We start from the raw sequence: 17,765 nt of genomic DNA, 5'->3' as shown, positions 1-17,765 counted from the left end.
GGTACGCTTCCCCACTTCTTTGCTACTTTCTTTCTCAGTAAAACAAACTGCAGTTGATCTTTAGTCCCCTCTCTCCTCCTTTTAATTGGTGGAGAGTAATGATACTTAAGATTTCAGGGATTTTCTGCTCTGCCATCTTTCAGGCCACGTGTGACAGAAGTAAGCCTGAAACCTAAGGCATTCTGGAGCCGCCTAATCTGTTGTCATGAGCAGAAGATCTGGCATACTTTGCTGTATCAGTAATAGTAACGATGGCCACCACGTATTGAACACTTACTATGCCTGAGCACTCTTGTATCTTACACGTTAGCTCACTTGCTCTTAGTGACAACACTATGAGAGACGTACAGTTACTACTGATAACCGTGAGGAATCTGAGACTCAGTCAAAGTAACCAGTTTGCCCAAGGCCCCTTGGCTAAATGAGGTGCTCAGGCTGGGATTAGGCTGCCCTGTTTAATGGTATGTGCTGTGGTATATGACCTTCCTTTGCAGTCTACTGTATCTGTAAACCCGAGGGATGAAGTCTTCCCAACCTGCAGATATCTTTCATATGGCAGAGAATTGGTCAAGTTCATGTCTTCTTTTGCATTGATTAATTCAAGATTTGGAAGATCTTTCTCACCAAATCACTTGTGCGACTCATGTTAAAAATTTTTGAACCTATGAGCCAGTTTTGAAACAGTTTCCTTGTGACTCTTTAGTATTGCCAAAAACGAAGTAGCTGAATAACGTAGGTCACTTCAGTTTTTACCAGTTTTGCTGAAGATGGGTTTACATGAGTAGTCACTATGGGGTGTGTGTGTATGTGTGTGTGTGTGTGAACATGGTTTAGGGCAGTGAGCTTGGTTTTTTAATTTCAAAGAAATAAAAATACAAGTAAGTATTTTTCTTTTATGCCCTCTCCCCAAGTGCCCTGTCCCAGTACCAAGTGATTGAATTCTTCCTTTCCTTTTCATCTTCTTTCCCTATACTTGGCTGCTTTTGAAGTTGCACATAGTCATGGAAAGCATATTTTCTGTGGTTTCCATTAAGATGTGATAGGCGAAGGGTTCTTAATTAATGCTTTTCATAAAGTAATTGGGAGTCTACAGTGTTTCATCTGGGTTCTATTGGCAATATAATGGAAGAATAGTACCGGTATTTTTGAAAAAGCCTTAATAGCCATTATATGATGTTTTAAATAGAAAAAGAAATTTCTTAAGATCAATATGAGATCATGATTTTATAAGCCTTTATTTTTTTGTGTGTGTCTATAAAGTAAGTCATCAAGAATAGAGTGGCAAATCAATTTTGACTTTTCAACTTCATCCAAGGATGCTTTTAAATGTCAAACTAAAGCAAAGTCTCTCAATAAAATATATATTTTTTGAAACAATATTAGATGTAGTAATAAGATTTGGGACCATGACCATAGACTACCCAATGGTGTAAGTGCATATTTTTTTTAGAATCTCAGTTCTCGTTTCTTTCTGTTAAAAAAGGAGGGGGAGGGGAATTTTGTTGCTTTCTCAGAACCAAGGACAATTTAGTTTATACTCATTGGTTGGGGTTTGTGTGGTGGAGGCTGATAAGGAGCTGGTGTGCAGAGAGTGCTTCATTCTATGGTCAAATGTTTTGTGTTGAAACTGTGATTATTTTTTAAAGGGCTATATCATTACCTGTGTATATTCAGCTATTTTATGGACTAATTTTCAAGGATTCTTTTTGGGTGTGGCTTCAGTAAAATTGTCTGTTAATTCTTATTTAAATGGTCATGAGGTACTGATAAAACTTCAGGGCGTTGATGGTATAACCCCAGAAATAATTGTTTATTTGAATTGCATTTTAAGATTTTGTTCCTGCCATCATAGTAGCTTTTCTGAACCCTTTGGATCACTGTTAGAGGAAACAGCATGTACTTTACCATGTGAATTGTTTCTGGTGTGTTCTTTGCTCCAGTGGTTAGCATCATACACTTCTTAGAATTCAATGACCAGATTATCTGGAATGTTCTCAGAGCCACTAGTTTCAGATTTGTTATTTCTATCTCGAGATTTTTCATAGAAACAGGAAGCTCTGTTTGTCTTTTTTTTTTTTTTTCCTAAGAAACATTGAGCTTTTTGTAGATAAATCCTTAACGTTTGTAAAAGTATAAAAATCCAATCTGATGATTGCTTGGTTCTCTGGTGCCAGTAAGATGCTGGCCTGGGAATGGGCAGCACTTCTGATGGGCCCACCTTAAACATTGTGCTCCATTACTCATCCTAGATCATTCTCTTTCTTCCTATCACATGCTCTGAACATCACATTCAAAACACTGAGAACATCCAAAAATGGTGCTTTGGCTAAAAGATGAATATAGGGGTTCAGATTATCTTTCTGGCAGTAGATGATTTTTAAGTAGAAAATGCTACTTTTCCCACATAGTTGGAAATATTTCCAAACAATTCACCTATTTTTCCAACTTAGTGAAGTGAATCTGGCTGGGATCTGATCATGGCTTGGTAATTGATGATCTTGCAGTGCCTGAAAATACTTGCTCTTTGCTGAATGCTCATAGCATAAACTTGCTGCTCTTTGAATAAAGCAGACGTGTGACATTGAGTTGAATAGGTAAGCCTACTTTATCTTCTGGAGGCCAGTTTTAACAAGTAAACCCCTGATTATAGCACCACAGACTAATCACGCTAGAAGGAACTTCAGGGAACACCCACCTGTCTCCTTTCACAGGACTAAATGCTGAGCATCAGAGATGAGACATGACTTGTCATAGACTCTTATGGCTCATAAGTCTTCCTTGTGACCCAGGAGAACTGAAATTTGGAGTGTGGACTCACATATGCTCTGGTCTGTTTTCTTCCTTATTCTTAAAAGTAGGAGCCCATCTTCTGTGGCCTCTTCTCCATCCCACCCCCAAAGTAGTAAATAGACAATAGGGGTTAGTTGGGTTCTCAGGTTTTCCCATAGTAAACTTTCGATAGCATTATAACTTTGCTTTCCTTTTTTTTCCTTTCCTTTTAGCAATAGGTGAATATGAAGACCTTAGAGCAGAGAACCAGAAAACAAAGGAGAAGGTTTGTACTTTCCCCTTTCTTTCCTCTCTTACATGTATAAAAGCGTAGACGGCATGGTGCATTGTTCTGCCACCAATTTCGTTAAATGTGAATGAGGGTTTTTTTTGGGGGGGTTTTGTTTCCTTTCTCTTGCATTTGTGGTTCAGGCTAATATCAACTCCAAGCTCCAGATGGTAAAGAATAGCAGGCATGCCACAGTGGGCGCTACTCTGTGAGATTAACTACACAGCTAAATGTGCAGCAAGGCACCAGGCCAAGCAACTCAAGCCCCGAAGAATTGTCCTTTCTCCAGCAGTCAGATTTGGGATTCTAGTGATGGAGTTGAAGGCCTGAGACATTTGCCTTTGGGGTTTAGACATATTAGATCTGGAGAGAACCCTTTGGGGTGGGTCATCGGTGTTTAGCTCCATGCCTCCATTAACCCTTTGTATGTTTGCTTCCTCTAATTATGTGAATAATACACTGAGTTGAAAAAAACCCAGTCTGAAGATGGTGAAGCCTGGTGAATATGTTCTGTAACTCTGGCGGTTTTATTTTTTAACTGTTAAATAATTGAATTCTGCTCACCTTTATGTCTCTGAAGATGTTCATTTAAGATTCATGTTTATGTATATTTTTTCTCTGTGAGTATAGGAAGGGGACAAATCGATGGGAAGGCTAAGTTTAAAAAAGTTTAGGGACGGAATAGAAATGAAAAGTAGGGGGAGAGCAGAACTGTCCATTATTATTTTTTAGATACAGATGAAATTTATTTTTAGAAATTAAAAATGCCTATTTTTAGAAATTTGATAGAACAAATATTTCAAAACATAGTGTCCATGGTAGAAATTTAATAAAACAGGTGGTTTGTGGTTATTAAAGAAGGTACTCATCATTGCTGTAAATTATGCAACCTCATCTTTAAAATTTCAGTGTTAAGAGCTGTAATGAAAATTGGCAGTGAACTAAATGTTGGTAAAACTTGTGGCATATTTGGGGGAATTTGTTGAGCTCTTAAGAATCATATTTAACTTTTTTACTCATGTTAATTTGCCACCTATATAGATGTAGTATATGGTTGGTGATATTAATGGTAAGTACTCTAGTTCAAAGCAGATTATAATGCTTTTTTAGATCACTATTTTCCACCCAGTTTTCATGCTCCTTAGCTGATTTGTAAATAAATCTTTGATGTTCTTTGAAATTTTAAGTATCTTCTCTTCCTTTTGTCAGGCAATTCAGGGAATGGTAGGTTGGCGTGATGAAAATATCCATGAAAAGGTGTCTGGTACATACATCTCTAATATGGTAAGAAGGTCACTGAAAATAGTTTGACAAGATTTCTAATTCTAACACGATAACCACCCCAAATCACAGATGTCCTGAGGATGCCAATAGGTGGGGAGTGTGTGCTTAGATCTTGGGTCCCTCATGCCCCATAATTTCAAGCAAAGCTAATGGGTAATGTTTAAGCCAGATAGCTTGAGCCTCTTTCCCTAAGATACCCAACCGTCTTCCAGCTCTAAGAGAAAGAGCAAAGAAGTTACCAGTCAATTGAGTCTCTTCCATGGATGTTCCTGGTCCAAGAGGAGGAGAGCAAAACAAGTTGGAAGGGTTAAATCAGGGCAACTCTTTGACTTAACCTAGAAGCTATGAGGAGGGAAAGCAAAGAAGTGTCTTCATATGATAGAGAAAGAAGGATATGGAAGAACATGAATAATGTAAGAGGAAGAAGTAAATTTTTTGTTTTCTCTTTCCTTCAGCTTCTTTAATCCTTGCTTACTTGTAGCTCTAGCATTGCCCTAAAAATAGTAGATGTTTTATAAACATGTATTATTGATGATGATGGTTATTTAACTGAGAGCCACTTTCTGCAGTGAGATTTTAAGTGAACCATCTGTTACGCAAGTAATTTACAGGTAAAATGCATTTAGTAAAAGAAGGGTTAAAAATTACCTTAGCCCATTGCCTGCTTATGTGCTTCTCTACACAGAGTATGTCCTACATACATCTGGATGCGTTATTGACAGGCTTCTAATTCTTTAAAAATAACTATTAATGGAAATGGGAAGAAAAGAAGTGAAAGCAATATGGAATGCTGTGTGGTTGGGTAAAACAAAATAGAATGATTTTAAGTTTACTGAACTCTGTGTGTCTTCTGTTAAAAGACTAGCAGGCTTATTACTGCAGATTTTTCCCCAAAGGTGGGGGTGCATATTACAAAGGGAGGAAGCCTATAATAAAAGCCTTTTTATACAGCATAGAATGAGTAAAAGCAGCTTTAGTTCCGGAGGTGGTAAATGGAGAATACCATTTTCTCTGGCAAAGCACTTTCTTGTGCCTGGCTGGGTGAGGTTTGTCCATTTCATATCAGCAAATATCCATGGCCATTCTTACGTCGTGACCCCAAACCAGAATTCAGTTAAACCAATCAAGGATAGAAATCTAAAGTAAGATTCCTATTGCCGTAGTTAATTTGATGTGGGGAAATTTTGCACAAGTGGAAGGGATCAGAAAAATAAATTGCAAGTTTTTTCCTTCCATCTGTCCACATTACATCTAACCATCTTTGTTGTCAGGTTATGAACCTTATCAGTGGGTGTGATTCCTTTGGGTAAGATCTTTTTATGCCCTGTTTGGAGTCTCCTCTGTTGACACAAGTGGTAGGGTATAAATTTCTTCATAACAAGCAGGTGCTTGATTGACTTTTATTAAGAAGCTACAGTGAGTCATGTACATTCATTTATCTCCTTTATCTGATGCTCCAAACAGCCCTGTGTCAGCTCTGTTTCACAGATAACAAATGTGCTTTTTGAAGCAGGTAAACTTATTGGGAGCTAATTGACTTTTTTTCCACAAAGGTCTTGGTTTCATGCCTAATTTTTTGTAATGAGATCATGAATTTTCCACAGCAAATTATCAGATTCAATACATTTCTGGATCATTTGTCTTCACCATCTATTGGTTTGTATTTAAAAACTGAAAGTTAAATATAAAATCAGTCTTACGTCAGAAACATTCTTGTGTACGCACGTGTGTGTGTGTGCATGTGTATAGATTCTGACATAATACCTTCCAAGGATAAGAGTAGGAGATTTGGGAGGGTGGGCCAGTATTTTAATGATCTTTTCCTTTGCAGTTCTCCCTTTTTAAGGAAAATGTAATTTTTCTTATCCTTTCATGGTTTTTATCAATGCCTTTGAGGATGGAATCAGAATCAAGATGGAATAAGGGAAGCTTTTTTAAGGGCAAACTTTTTGCTAATGCCTCTGAGTACTGGGATATAAAGAAAAGTATACGAAGGTCCCACTCTTGAGTAAAACTACTCTAATGAGGGACACAGGCAAGTTGACAAATAACTATGACAAATTGTGTTGTTACAAGTGAATGCTTAGAGTTTGAGAGTGGGATGGGAAAAGAACAAAAAGACAAGGTTTCTACTCAATTCCATGTGACAAACTCTTATTATCTCTTAATGCTTGGCTTAAATGTCACTTAGTTTTTTTTTCAGTCTTCTAATTCTCTCACAAGCAGAACTAATTGTTTTCCTCTTTGTAATAAAACATCTGTTTATTTCTTATGCATGTATCACATTTTATCAACCAAAATTCATTATCAAAATATTACATAGGATACAAGTGAGTTGTATGGGTTGAATTAAAATTCAAAACATTTTTTTTTCTAGGACATCACAAAAAGTGGAGATTATGGAAAGGATGCTACTTTTCATTATTTTTTTTACTTAGTTTCTAAATAGCATTATCAACAGTATGTTAAAAAGTAAGAAGGCCTGTCACATTGAAGTCGACAACCTTTCCAAATTATTTTGGGGTTCGAAAAATAGAGGACTATATATTTTGAAATTAACCAAATAAAGTTTTACTTTGCTTGTGAAACAGTCATATTTAAATGTTAGTCATGCTTCTACAATTGAAGGGCATTCTCTTATGACTCATTCAGGATCTTTGTCATAACTGGGTTTTTTTTCTATACGGGGGAGGAGTGCCTCTTTGAGCTTTTAATGGAATAGCTTTCACATTTCTCAGGGTGGTAGGGGTTTGTATGGAGTGTGCATAGAAAGAAGGAAATCTATATAATAGAAGAATGTCTGCTTTGAACAGTAAGTATTTATGTTTAATATTATGTCCTGAGATCGAGTTTTGAAATGAATAAATGTTTAAGTGGCTGATTAGAAGTCGTTTGGGTGAGCTGCTGTAACAGTGCATCAGGCGTTTTGTCAGCTTGCCAGGAGCAATGAATGAAAAGGGAAAGAGACAGACACTTTCCAAGACTTACGTTTCAAGAAGCAAGATAGATGATACTGTTTGCATCTTGGCTCAGTTGTGTATTGTTAAAATTTCTTCCTCTTGTGTAAATTTCAAAGGTGAAGGTCCCAAAGTATTTTATTTAAAAAAAAAATCAGTAAAGAAGCCACTTTAAAGAGCAAGATATGCATCCATTATGCTAACTGTTCATGCATAATACATTCACATACATGCAGTTTCTTTAGAACAGAGTGGCAAGTGGTCGTGCCAGAGAAAAAGTAATTACTTAGCAGTTTGAAAGTGAAAATGAGTCTCTTATTAACAGCAATCTATCCAGAAACAAAGAGCAAGGATCTCTGTTCTGATGACATGTGTTTCCATCTAACACACAATACCTAGAATTTAGAGAATGCTGTAAGACAGCTTTAGGGGGCAGCTACTACTTTATTGCCTGTGAAAATTGGAGGGAAAGAACTTTGAATTGGAAGAAAGAACACCACTAAAAGAGAAAGAAAGCGAAAGGAATTCCATCCTAGTGGGAATGATTTAATTTATTGTATTCTTTAAGGATAAGCACAGCTGAGTTCTAGCCAAACTTACATAGATGAGACAACAGAATTGTTGATTTTTATTAAAAATGATTTGATGATCCTTGAACTGCATCACCAGAGATTCTAAAACAGGTAAACATGCACAGTTCTGATGCTATGCCTGTTTAAATGTTTAAACATTGTAACTGGACATCAAAGGAATGAACTTCAAGAAAAGTAAATAAAAACTGGTGTGAGGTTGAGACCTCTTCAGACTTAGTGTTACAGCCCCTGCTCTGTGCCCCTGTGCAGTATTTCTCTCATAGCAAGTGTTCTTTATATGTTGCTTGTTTCATTGTTGACCTTTCTTGGAAGATCATAAGTTTTGTGAGAGCACATTGCTTATTTTGTTCCCCACCATGTTTTCCCTGGTGCTTAGCAAAGTGCCTGGCACATGTAGGTGCTGTGTAAATAATTTGTTTAATACTCAGAGGAAGGAAATAAAGGCATTCAGTGATTGCAGTAGATACCTGCTTGGAACTCTAATTCAGTCAACTGTAAGGTAGTTGTCTTTGTGTAGGTTGGGTTGTCTCCTCTGTTGTGTATGTGCAGTGCATGTGTGTGCTTCCTGGGCCCCAAACTGGCCTCTCTCTAGGCTGGTAACCCTTCATTGCACTTGTGCTCCATGGAGGTAAAAATGAATATTTATGTTAGTGGAAGTTAAGCACAATTCAGAATCTTGGGGGTTTCCTTACCTAAAATATACACACAGCAAAATACGAAGATGTCTTAGTGTCTGCATCAGTTGTCTGTACTTCTGCTGCGCCCTGTTAAGCAGACATTTTAGTGTAAACAGGAGTTGGATGATATGTGCGGGAGAGAGAATGGAGCTGCCCATTTTGGTGGGGGAGAGGGGAATGTCAGTTCACACTGTAAAGACTTCTCCCTGCAAATCAGTCTGCCAGTGCTTTGAAATGCTGATTTACTTTCAGAAGCCAGGTATCTGCCTGGATGAGACTCAAGGAAGAGTTCTGGAAAACAGCCAGCGCTTCTAATACTAAGAGCTTTCAAAACCAGCAAGGCTAACCTCTGGCCAATTCATAACTTCATGAAGAGCCAAAATAGAGACTCTAGAATATGTGTAACGTTACCCAGCTTGCTTAAACCAGCCAGCACTCGTGCTGCTGAGTTCTACCCCAGCCTTGAGCTACAGAGAATCGTTGAGCATCATAATTAAGTGATGTGGGCCCAAGAACATCTGTTGCTATTGCAAAGTCTTCATGAGCAATTCTCACACAAAAAGAAGCAGTTTCTACAAATGGTGCAGCTGCGTGAGCAGGGGAAGGGGAAGGGGTAGGATGGATGTGGGGCTTCTGTGAGACATAAAGATGTAACTAACATTCTTCCGAAAAGGCCCAGAATCCTTGCTAATTTCTCTCTCTTGGTAGAATGAGAGAGAGGTTACAAGATATTTCATCATTTTAGGTGAATCCAGAAAAATAAGTAGATGTTTGGCTTTCTGCTTAGTAAACAGGTACGTCCTTCATATTTTGCTCAGCTCTGGTTTGGAATAAATAAGTTGCATTTGCAGCATGTGTAAAGTTCCTGCCCCTGCGCCCCACCCCGCCCCCAGCACACACCCCCTTTCAGTATCCATAGCAGATGGTAAATTCTGTGGCTGCCAGTTCTATCATAATGTGGTTGCAGAAAATAGAAAGCAAAGCAACATGAAGACCCCTGATGGAACACAGCTGGTGTTACGAGACAGCTTCCGAATCTGCTGGTGGTGACCATAGGGTTAGTGTGAAAGCATATAGCTGGACCGTAGAGGCTCTTGAATGTTGGAATAAGAGTGTGGTGTTGCGACTTTTATTAGCTAAAGCCTGTGGCCTTCTGAGCAGAGAGCATGGCCATGGGTGGGCAGTCTGGCAGTGCAGTGGGGAAGTACAAGACAGACAGATGCCATATTCTAGAATACGAGGGGAGCGTTCCTGAGGCAGCTAGCAGCACTCTCATAAAGTTAAGTGTTACACTGTCTGGTGGAGGAAGGATCTCATAAACTGATTTGAGAATTCAGAACTCGAGTGTTGAGAATTTTAAACACAAAAAGACAGTAAATACAGTTTACCTGTTAAGTTGGGACTGGAAACTGTGTTAGGATTACTTTTTTAGAGAGCTTACATTTCCATAGGAAAACTTTAATGAAAGAAGATGCCTTGTCCTGTAGGAATTGGTTCTGCCTGACCCCTCTCGTGGAGGGTCGAGGTCAGGATTTAGTAAATCGCCTTGCTGGTTGAACACTGTGTACTTGTTTCCTGTGCTCCAACCAGAGTGGGTTTACCCAAATGAACAGAGGTGGGTTTTTAAAAGCTTCACATCTTGAGAGACTAATGGACAAAACTGAACTGTTTGTTTCTTAATTGTTTTATTTAAACAAATATTTTAAAAGCATAGAAAAGGGCAGGGAATAATATAACAAATATGTACCTCACAGAATTAACTTATCTTTTTCAAATTTAAAAATAAGAAGGCGTGCTACAGGTAAAATTGAAGATCCCCTGTGTCGCCCAAGTCTAGACCCCTTCTCCTCTTTTAGGAGACATTTACTTACATAAATTTTTTTATGTATCTTCCTAGTTCATGTTTTTGTATTTTTTATATATACTACATGTATCACAAAATATACAGATACAATATAAATATAAAAAGTGTTTTTCTCTGCTTAAGATACCATTTGATATATATTCTGCAACTCCTTTTACTCAACGTTATGGTTTTTGAGGTTTATTGTTGATACAACTTTATTTCTTTCACTTTCATTTATGCTGTATTATACAGATATACCATGATTTATTTTTGTTACTCTAAATACAGAACATGTTTGTATAGATCATCTTGTACACATTACTAAAGAGTCTAGTAATAGAGTCTAGAAGTAGAATTTTCTGAGTCCTAGAGTGTGCACAGTTCCAATTTTGATAGTTTATTTCCAGAGCACTTATGCCAGTTGACGCTTCCACTAGCAGTAAGAGAGTTTCTAACTCCTGATATCAGACTTTACCTCCCAAAGTCTTTTCAGTGAGTCTTCCCACCTTTTAAAATTAAAAATCGGCTTGTGTAAATGATACATGCTTACCGTGGAATCTTTTATCTTCCCTCCTTTTGCGTTGCTACCTTCTCCTATTCAGCATTCTAGGGATTCAAGGATTTTTTTTTTTTTTTTTTTGAGTGAGAGAGCACATGGGGCGTGCGTGGGGCAGCAAGCAGTTTGTCTCCAGGTAGTGGTCATTTCCAGTGTGCCCCAGTGTTGTGGGTAGTTGAAACTACCCAGTTTCAGGAATCTGACCTGTAGGTTTTCACTGTATCACCAAAATACCTAATTTAAAAGAGGCACAAATATTGTCTTAAAGAATGAATACATTTTAACTCAAGGATGTTAAATCGGTCTATTAACTGAGGAAATAATAAGCAGGAAGGTGAGTCATTGTATTTAGAAGGTCAGAGAAAATATGGACAGATACAAATGTGGCCTTTAATGCTTTTTTATTTCTTTGTATATGTTTACTTTCCTTTTTAAAAATTAAAATTTTTTCTTTTTTATTGAACTGTAGTTAATTTACAATATTGTGTTAGTTTCAAGTGTATAGTGAAGTAATTCAATTGTATGTATGTGTGTGTATGTGTATATATATACTTTTTCAGATTTTTTTCCATTATAGGTTATTACAAGATACTGAATATAGTTCCCTGTGCTATACAGTAAATCCTTGTTGTCTATTTTATATGTAGTAGTGTGTATCCATTAATCCTGTACCCTAATTTATCTCTCTTCCCCCTTTCCCCTTTGGTAACCATAAGTTTGTTTTCTATGTCTGTGAATCTATTTCTGTTTTGTAAGTAAGCTCATTTGTATTGTTTAGATTCCACATGTAAGTGACATAATATTTGTCTCTCTCTCTCTGACTTACTTCACTCAATATGATAATCTCCAGGTCCATTCATGTTGCTGTAAATGGCAATATTTCATTCTTTTTTATGGTTGAGTAATATTCCATTGTATATATATTACACATCTTTATCCATTCATCTGTTGATGGATACTTAAGTTGCTTCTATGTCTTGGCTGTTGTAAATAGTGCTGCTGTGAACATGGGGTGCATGTATCTTTTCGAATTAAGAGTTTTTGTCTCTTCTGGGTATATAATTAGTGCTTCTTTAAGATTTAAAAAAATACTGATTAATTGATTTTTTAATGGAGGTACTGGGGATTGAACCCAGGACCTCATGCATGCTTAGCATGTGCTCTACCACTGAGCTCTACCCCTCCCCACCAAGATTTTTAATTTTTGTCTTCTTTTCATAAAATTGTTTGTAAGTTTGCTCTTTCTTGCCTTTCCAAACTTATGATACAAACTTAACATTTCTGTTTTTTTTTTTTTCTCATTTCAGTGTGACAAAATTAGGCAAGAGCGAGATGAAGCTGTTAAAAAACTGGAGGAATTTCAGAAAAGTATGTAAGCATTTCAGTGGAATTATTCTAGCACATATGACTAGGTTTGGGGATGATGTGGGTAGACATGTACTCTGTGTTTAGTTGCTGATGCACTGGGTATCCAATAAAGGAAGAATTGTCTTCCCATTTGCCAAAAACAATACACATTACTGTGATTTTTAAAGAAATGGATTAAACATTATTGTTTTGAGTGTGTTATTTATAAAAGATAGTTTGAACTTTTTTATAAAATATTTTACTATGCAGAACAGTTAAAAGAGAACAAGAATTGTTATCTTTACTCTTTGAGAAAAGCCAACAATAGTATTTTATAGTCTTTCTTTCCTGGTCTTTTATCTGTGTTATATACATATCAACAAAAAATAGAGTCATATTTTACATTCAGTTTTGCGGTCTGCTCTTTTTAGTAAACGTACATCATGGTCATCTTTGTGTGTCAGTAGAGAGATATATACATACACACACACACACATATATGTACATATCTGTATATCAGTTTTAAATGTTACCCATAGTATTCTAATACATGATAGTACCATAATTTATTTAAACATACCTTCAGTGATAGATGGATTATTTCTGGTTTTTAGTAATTGCAAATAATGCTATTACAAGTATTCTTATACATACATCTTTATAATGATCTAAGCAGTTCCTTGGGTTAATTCATAGAAAAGGAATTCTAGGTTTATAGAACTTATACATTTTTAGGAGTTTGAATGTTTGAAATAGTCCTCTCACCAAGGAAAGTTATATTTCCACAAAAGCTGTAATAATCTAAAGTTTTTGCTATGTTTTTTTTAATGTGATATAAGTCTGTTATTACTTTATCCCCTAAAATAAAACATATCTGATCACACTCAGAAGTATCAGAAGGAAATACGTCATGGGAAAAGACAAGACCATAGCAGGGAAGGTGACCCCCCCCCACCCCCCGCCCTTGGAAGAGGGCCTTTCTCCATTGTTCTTCAGATCCTATATTAGTCAGGCTGATTGACTGATTGTGTTGACATGGTAACTACACCACGAAACATTTTATTCTTATTGAAGGTAAAACAGCCATAAAAATGCAACATTATAGTTAAATTTCAATGGCCAGTTAATTTGAAGTGTTTGGCTGTAACAAAAAAACCCGAAAGGGAATGTTGCTGATGGTACCTGTCTTTGGTGGTCAATATGCCATGACAGAAATATCTTTTATTTGTGAATGTGTGGATTGCAGTAGTTTAGGATTCTCTCCTTCCCTAATGCAGGATTAATGGGATGTTCTTACACTTGAACTGAGACTGAGTTACATCCGAAAGAGTTACACCATTGACATTGTTACCAATTAATGAATGCACTTGAATTAATTATTGATAGTGGATTGGCATACTTTGTGCAGTGGGAATAGTTCAGGTTCTTATGGTTGGAGTTATAAAATGTTTTGGTCCAGGCAGGATGGGTTTTCCCTCTTGGATTATGCAGAAATGGAAGCAACTTACTGCCATATCAACCTACCTTTAGAGTAACATGTAAACTTTGCTTTCATTTACCATTTCTCTTTATGCTTTCTTTGTCTCTTCCTCTAAATACCTTTGATAGTTTTAAAAATTTACATTTTTCCTTAAGAACAGCTCAAAGCCTAAAAGAATCAATCAAAAGCATAGTACAGCAATTTTTATTGTTTTATTCATTCAATTTTTGCCTTTACTAAGTCAGCCCTAATAAAAGTTTGGGTGGCAGGAAAATGGAGTGTTAACTCTTCAGTCTCAAAAGAACAGAAAATGGAGACTAAGAAGGTTTTAAATATTTGTATAAAAATTGTGTCTGAGACAAATGGTTCATGACTTGAACAGAGGGTACAATTTCCAGTTTTGAAGGGAACGAAGAAGTTATCACTGGTGAAAAACACCATTTGGTGTGACTCCCTGTAGCCCTGAGCAATTTCTGCATTAATAAAAGTGGAATGAATGACCTTACCCCACAGGCTGTTGGAAGATTAAATGAGATAATCCGTGTAAAAAGTGCTGCACACAGTACCTGGCACTGTAGTAAGTGCTCAGTATCATCTCATTTACTGCACCACCCAAGGCTCGACTGCCCTTCAGTGTTAAAGAGTTCATATCATTTACCTTTTGTGAATTAGTTTCCGGACACCAGCCTCCACATTTGGGCAGCACTGGGTGGGGGAAGTTTCTTCCGGCACTAAGTTGAAATCTGTCTCCCTGTGATGTTTACCTACTAGTTCTACTTCTCTGGGTGTAGGAAGAGCAGCTGAATGAGGCTCAGGAAGAGCTTTGTTGGGCCATAGGGCTCCGCTCTTCCTGGCTTGGCATCCTTTTCCTACCTGGTTTTGTCCATATTGCCATGCAGTTCTTGGCCCTCTGCCAGCTCTTTCTGAGCCTTTCTCCTGTCTTTCTGGACAAAGAACGCTACTACATAACAAGGTCATGTTTCGTAGAAAGACAGATTCCTATGAAAGTGAAAGTAAATGAAGTCCTTCCACATCTTTCCGGCTACAGTGCTAGATCCTTTGCACTGTTTTAGGACCTGCTCATTTTCCTGCATGCCTGCCAGCTTTCATGGCTATTTTCTCACTACATATAAACCTTTCTAAGTGATCTGATATTGCTGAAGAATTTACAGTATGTTTGCCACATAAACTTTGAGATCTTCTGCATCTAAATATTGCTGAGGGTTGGCTGGGTGGGGAGGAGTTTTGCTAAGGAAGCAACATCGTTGATGGTGTCACTTTTAAATACGACAAATTGGAAAGGAGCATAGAAAATTGGAGTCGTCTAGAAATAGCTTTGTCTGGATTACCAGTTAGAACTCTGTAATCTGGGATATGTTCCTTAACTTCTCTGGGCCTCAGTGTTCTCAAATGTAAATTTGCTCTAGTACCTACCTCATAGGATGTTATGAGGATTTATGAGAGAACACAGGCACAGAGTTTAGTGCACAGTAGACACATAGTTGGCCCAATAAACAGTTCTATACTGCAGAAAACATTCCTGTAAAAAAGTATTTACACATGAACTTAGGCCCAAGACATTGTTTCAATCATCAAACACAAATATGAACACCTGCTGTGTACATAGCATTGTGCTGGGTACAAGAGAGTCAACCATAAATAAAGAAAAATCCCTGCTCTGATGCTCACAGGTAGCAGGAGACAAAAACAAGTGAAAAGAACCCCAGTTCCCCCCCAGTGTGAAGTATTCTATGATGGCAAGTATGTAAGACAGTTTTGAGGTCATAGAACAGGAGAGATAAACTTTGCTAATCCAACTATACTGATAGAAGCAATAATTGATATTCCTTTAGGTTACAGTTCTGAGTTCTCAGAGTCATTAAAAGAAACTTTTATTATGGAAGGTGTCAAGCTTATACAAAAGTGAGAAAAAGTGTAATGAACCCCCATGTTGTACCCATCATGTAACTTGAAAAGTTGTCATGTCATGGCCATACGCCTACTCTCACTGACCCCAGATTATTTTGAAACTAACTCCAGTCATCATGTTATTCTATCTATAAATACTAATGTATGTATTTCTAAAATATTAGGATTTTTTTAAACATAACTGCAGTAATAAGGTCACTTTATTTAAAGTTCACCTTTTTTCTTGTTTAAACCTTCATGTCATCCAGATTATAGGCGTCTGAGGTACAGTGGTCATGGATTATGGATGTTAAATGAGATAAGCCCGAATTCAGGGCCATAAGGCAAATCATTAAATGAACAATTAAAAGTTTTTAAAACATTTATCCTTGGAAAGTTGTAAATAAACTTACATATTTAAAAAATTTCTGTTTTTGTGTCAGGTGACCTGACTTTTGGTTTCGGAAGTTGGGTCATGCTTTTTAAAGATATGAATGCCCTTTGAAATATGTTTCTTCCTTTTGAGTCTGGAAAGTTGATAAGTAGGTTTCTATGCAACCAATTTAGCATTGGGATACTTTTTTAAACTAAAAATTAAAGCACAATTTTTAATTTCCACTCTTCCCTCTTATAGGAAGAAATAAAAACCCTATCTAATGGGGTTTACTGTATCAGAACTGGAGAAAATGTGGGCTAGTGCTATACATACCTGAGTTTATCAAGTTAAATTACAGGAGAACTTTTTACAAAATGTTTAGAAAATAAGTGTTTATTTTTTCTCTTTTTGCTAGGCCTAAACCTTAACTAGTGCAGAATGATTTTTCTTGCTCTTCCACGAGCAAGAATATTATTGAATAAAAAGTCAAATTCCTGAGAAAAATGCAGAGTGTTTATGTTTTTGTTATGATAGTGGAAATACCAGATTGTGGTAGAAGATGTCAAGTAGTTAAGGCTAAAAATTTGAAGTAATATTTGATGTTGTAAAAATTGTATAGGTTTCTTTTCTCTTTCCTTCACATTTTTGAAGAACCTACCTTGTAAACATAGTGATAAAATGCCAGGAATATTAGGATTTTAAGGAAATAATAGAGCCTATTATTTAAACTACAATATAAAAGGCAATTATATTGATGAAGAGCTACATGGGCTTTGTGTGTGTGAATAAACTTGGCCTGTGTTCAGCTTCTATTTGTTCTTCTGGCATAAACACATATTGTGTGTGATTCCAGTTTAATGGGGACCCGTTTGTATGCCAAGCAGCTGCATTTTAGGACCTATTGCGTGATTTCATAGCTCTCTGAAAATTGGTTCTATTCAGAACAAGAGATAGAAGAGGAGAGGGGGGGTGGTGTGGAGGTGGGGGGAGAGCTTCAACACACAATCATTTCTTTTCAATTGGAGCCAGAAAGGTTGATGACAACATGACCATTGTGTTATAATGATAAGACCACTAAGGCATCTGTACCTCTCATCAAGGCTTTCACACAACAGCAGATACAATTTAATTCACTGCTCTGTCAGCAGTGCTGATACCATTATGCCGTCTGTCTCCACAGTTATAATCACTGTCCTCTGAGAAATGCAGTTGAAATGATCTTGAGCAGTCAAAGAAACTCTCAATTAAGGCTGCCACTTCCAATGTGTCAGATTGTGTCTTATGCACTTGGTACAATTTTCACTTCCAATCCTGTTTATTTACAATGTCTACCAGTAATTACGCTTAACGTGTCATTTAGTGAGGGGGGCCCCTGCCAAGCCGATTGTTGGGTGCTGCTGTACCATTGAGTGGGAGTTTCTCGAAGTCAATGCCATCAGCAGCTTTTAGGCCCTGATGGGATGCAGTAGTAATGTTGATAATGCAAGTATCGTGCTCATCAAGTCATAATTAGATGCCACTCAAATGTGCCACTTGTAATAACAGTGTTGATTTATGTTTTTCTCGGTGACTGCAACTACTAATTAGTTAAGTGGTTTTTGGTTGGCCTGCATTTGCTGCAGATTATTATTACCCCTGAAAAAATGTCAAGGTTAGAGATGTTTCTGGCCATTTAGTGCTGCT

General features: G+C 37.1%; 1 protein-coding gene across 7 annotated transcripts in view; it reads left to right on the top strand.

Annotated features, from left to right (window-relative positions):
• LOC105095098 (heat shock 70 kDa protein 12A) overlaps positions 1-17,765 on the top strand; it is a 272,860-nt gene that overhangs the window by 11,690 nt on the left and 243,405 nt on the right. Inside the window, exons 1-4 of one of the 7 annotated variants that reach the window (XM_064488472.1) lie at positions 2,431-2,828; positions 3,003-3,055; positions 4,268-4,342; positions 12,279-12,339. In XM_064488472.1, coding sequence (XP_064344542.1) covers positions 2,741-2,828; positions 3,003-3,055; positions 4,268-4,342; positions 12,279-12,339 — 277 coding nt within the window. In that variant the 5' untranslated portion in view covers positions 2,431-2,740. Of the gene's footprint in view, positions 1-2,430; positions 2,829-3,002; positions 3,056-4,267; positions 4,343-12,278; positions 12,340-17,765 lie in introns of those variants that run through there. The other 6 variants (XM_064488475.1, XM_031461837.2, XM_064488473.1 and 3 more) reach the window with 6 other exon arrangements.

Source organism: Camelus dromedarius, chromosome 8 (assembly GCF_036321535.1).
Source record: "Camelus dromedarius isolate mCamDro1 chromosome 8, mCamDro1.pat, whole genome shotgun sequence".
In the NCBI taxonomy this organism is placed as follows: domain Eukaryota; kingdom Metazoa; phylum Chordata; class Mammalia; order Artiodactyla; family Camelidae; genus Camelus; species Camelus dromedarius.
This window is presented reverse-complemented; position numbering and strand designations above follow the sequence as displayed.